General features: G+C 34.0%; 1 protein-coding gene across 1 annotated transcript; it reads right to left on the bottom strand.

Annotated features, from left to right (window-relative positions):
• Nucleotides 1–1,238: 1,238 nt before the first annotated feature.
• LOC145038851 (uncharacterized) lies at nt 1,239–2,120 on the bottom strand. The gene has a single exon (XM_078987078.1). The coding sequence runs from the start codon at nt 2,056–2,058 to the stop codon at nt 1,480–1,482; it is 579 nt and encodes a 192-aa protein (XP_078843204.1). The 5' UTR covers nt 2,059–2,120; the 3' UTR covers nt 1,239–1,479.
• Nucleotides 2,121–3,525: the final 1,405 nt, after the last annotated feature.

Raw genomic sequence — 3,525 nt, forward strand, 5'->3', positions numbered from 1 at the left:
CGACTGGGAGGTGCCACAGGTAAGAGAAGACATGATACACAAGAAAGGAAGCTGGAGCGGGGGGTTATCTGTAAAGGCCTTTAGCAGTGACGGGCATTTGCGGCGTCACATAGGTTTTAGCGGCGACGAATAACTATTAGCAGCGACACCCTGGAGGAAAAAGTGAACGCCTTTTTTCGCTCTGTTACCATCCTTGGATTGAAAACAAATTGAACAGATGGGGCTCGTTTGACGCGGATTGCTATTAGGTGACCATTAGCGGCGTCGAAAGGTATTTGCGGTGACATGTAACACGTGAATTATATGTCGTCGATAATACCATATGTCGCCGCTAAAGGCGTCGCCACTAATGCCTCCATTTCTTGTAGTGACTCCTTCAAACAATGTGATTGTTCCCTTTTTCTTACCGCCTCCTGATTGGTCACTTTTATTCATTAAAAAAACATTCAAGTGTAACACTACTCCTTAAGTGTGGTATGAACCTATATTTTTATGGTTAATGACGAGGTAAGTGTGGTATGAACCCATATTTTTATGGTTAATGATAAGGTGATGCCTACGTGACAATGAAGGAAATGCAACTTTTATGGCACCACTCCCTTCGATCTAAACGATAAAAGTATCTTTAATAGTTTTCATTAATAATTATACTACTCGATCAATGAATATTATTTTTCCCTTGTCAAATCACAAGGCTACCAAGTAACACTAAAAATGTATAAATTGAAAAAGAAATAAGTGCGATATACAAGTGTACTCTTACGCATTAGGCAGAGATCAACCACAAATCTCTATTGAAGAGATATAGGTTTGTGAAAATCTATGTGGTGGTGTTTTTGGAAAAGTAAAGTTCTTACTTTCCTTTTCTTAGTGGTTACTGCTTTAGATTATTAATTAAAAAAAATTCCATAACCACTACAATAAAGATGGTTTTAATTTTACGATCAATATAAACAAAAATAAATCTGTTCTCATTATTTAGTCATTTAAGTTTAAAACGTGTTTTAATCGAGGGTAAGAATCCTTAAATTGCGGCTTATGACATTGGTTTGTCCGGATTTTTCCAACAAAATGCTGTTGAACTTGATTCTTTTTTATTTTTATTTTATTTTATTTTACTTTTCTTTTTTGCAAATGAAAAGGGTTGTAATGCAACGTTAATTCTAAAATTTTCCTGGATGAAACCAATATTAATTCTTGCAAAAATTACAAAGCAGTTGCTGAGACATTGGTTGCAATTTAGAGAACATATTTGTATATATATATATATATGAACTAGAAGTCCATCATAACTATTCAACTTCGACCAAAAGTTTATTCTTCTAAATCAGTGTAACATGTATGAAATGTACAGGTGCATATTCGCATCTCAGGCACATCCAACAATTACTTACAAACGACATTTACAAGCACTACCAAAAACTATACTTGTAAACAGATGTAAATGACAACATATTCGAAAAGAAGATATTTGTTATTTCACGACGACTGCTGCCTTAAGTCGTTATAGAACCGACTTATGAACTGCTCCGCCGCCTCATCTACATGGTTGTCCTCATCCACACCACTCAACGGAAACGGAGAGTCGGTAACCCTCAGCTGCCTAACCATCGGACTCCTCCCATACCCAGGAAGCGCCGGTGACACTGCCTCGCTGTGAATCATCTCCATGGCTTTAAGCACAGCATTGACGGCCATCGTATCAAGATCCTCCGCCGGTTTACAGTTGGAGTGATGTTTCTTTCGAGGTGAAATTGGAGAGAATGGGTGATCGTCACCATTGGTAGGGCTGTTGGTGCAGCTGAACTCGTATTCATCAGGCGGGGAAGATGTGAAAGAGAGGTGGTGGGAGCGGTGGTTGGTGGTGAAAGCCGCCCGGTTGTTATGGTGGTGGAAAATACTGTTGTGTAAGGCCTTTCCGGAGATCTTGCCACGTTTAATCATCATGTTGAGGTCCAACAACAATTTTCTCTTGGATATCCCTTTTCGAAGCATGAAATAGGGCACACGAATGAAGCTCCAAACTTTCTTGGCTAACACCGTTGGATTTTGTTCCATTTCTATAAGTAGGAATCTTGTTGATGTTTTTTTTTGTCCAGATATGATATATTGATGATGCAAAGAACTTGTTGATGAAATGGAATGATGGAAGGAGTGGTATATATAGGGGGCATGGGGGGGGGGGGGGGGGGGGGGGAAGACACAATCATACACGTCGATTGTCCTTTGATGTTAAGTTAACTATTGACTTGTTACTACCTTCTATATTGGAACACGTGTAATTAGTTTTATATATGTTAATTTACTGTCGAGACTGCTTTTTTTTTTTTCCTCTTTCTGTTACGAGGTTCAATCAGCAATTATTGGTGGCAGACTTCGATTGGATAAGACTATGGTCATTTGATAATAATTTACTCTTTGGTTTTTTTTAAGGAAAATTTTATTTCACTTTGAAATTATTTTTAAATCCATCTATGTCTCTAACAATATTTGAATCATAGATTTCAAAAAAGAAAGAAAATATCGGATACCACTACGAATTTATAAAAATCAAAACATTATTATTTAAAAAGTATATTAATGTGTATATAACTAAAAATTTATCGTGTAGCATTTCATTTTGATAAAATTTTATCAGTAATGTGTATATAATTAATTAGAATACAAGAAATCTCAAGAGGGTTTGCATTATTTGTGAACAGGTTATCGTGTAACATTTCATTAGTTAGGCCTAGGGGAAGTCTTGAAAACGATTTCATTGATTTAATCATCTTCATGACAGACTAATATAACAGTTTATATATATATATATATATATATATATATATATATATATATATATATATATATATATATATATATATATATATATATATATATATATATATATATATATATATATATATATATATATATATTATTGGCAGTTCTAGTATATATCCCGAGTTAGTCCAGAATACCCCTAAAAAAAATTCATCAGTGTAATTTTTTTTGAATTTTTTTCTTATTGTATATTATGCAATTATTTTTTGTCGGGATACTCTCTTATTTTGATCATGGCTCCGCCATTGATATATATATATATATATATATATATATATATATATATATATATATATATATATATATATATATATATATATATATATATATGTTCATTATAATTATCACTTTAGGTGTATATATTGATACTTAGCATTGGTTTGTAGTTGGGAATGTCTGCGACTAGAACCAAAAGTTAAAACCCGGATTCTGAAAGGTGCGCGAATGACCGATGATTATGGTATGGACATGCTTTTATTTATGATTAGTTGCATATTGGTCCGACCAATAGTTCTAGGTTTTTTGAGTTATAAATACTCGTTGCTATGGTTTCTAATATATCTGTCGAAGTAGTTGAATAATCAAAGAAGCCTTGGATTTTCAGTCTGTAGATTTAGGTTAAATTTCTTTGAGCGAACAAGTCCATCTTTCATGTGTTCTTTCTTTTCTTTGCTTGCATCGCTAAAGCCTAAACTCAATCAC

The sequence above is a fragment of the Lactuca saligna genome, chromosome 4 (genome assembly GCF_052625555.1).
Source record: "Lactuca saligna cultivar CGN05327 chromosome 4, ASM5262555v1, whole genome shotgun sequence".
Taxonomy (NCBI): Eukaryota; Viridiplantae; Streptophyta; class Magnoliopsida; order Asterales; family Asteraceae; genus Lactuca; species Lactuca saligna.

Bases quoted from the DNA above. Each gene is read 5' to 3' on its own strand.
- LOC145038851 (XM_078987078.1), bottom strand. From the start codon at position 2,058: ATGGAACAAAATCCAACGGTGTTAGCCAAGAAAGTTTGGAGCTTCATT.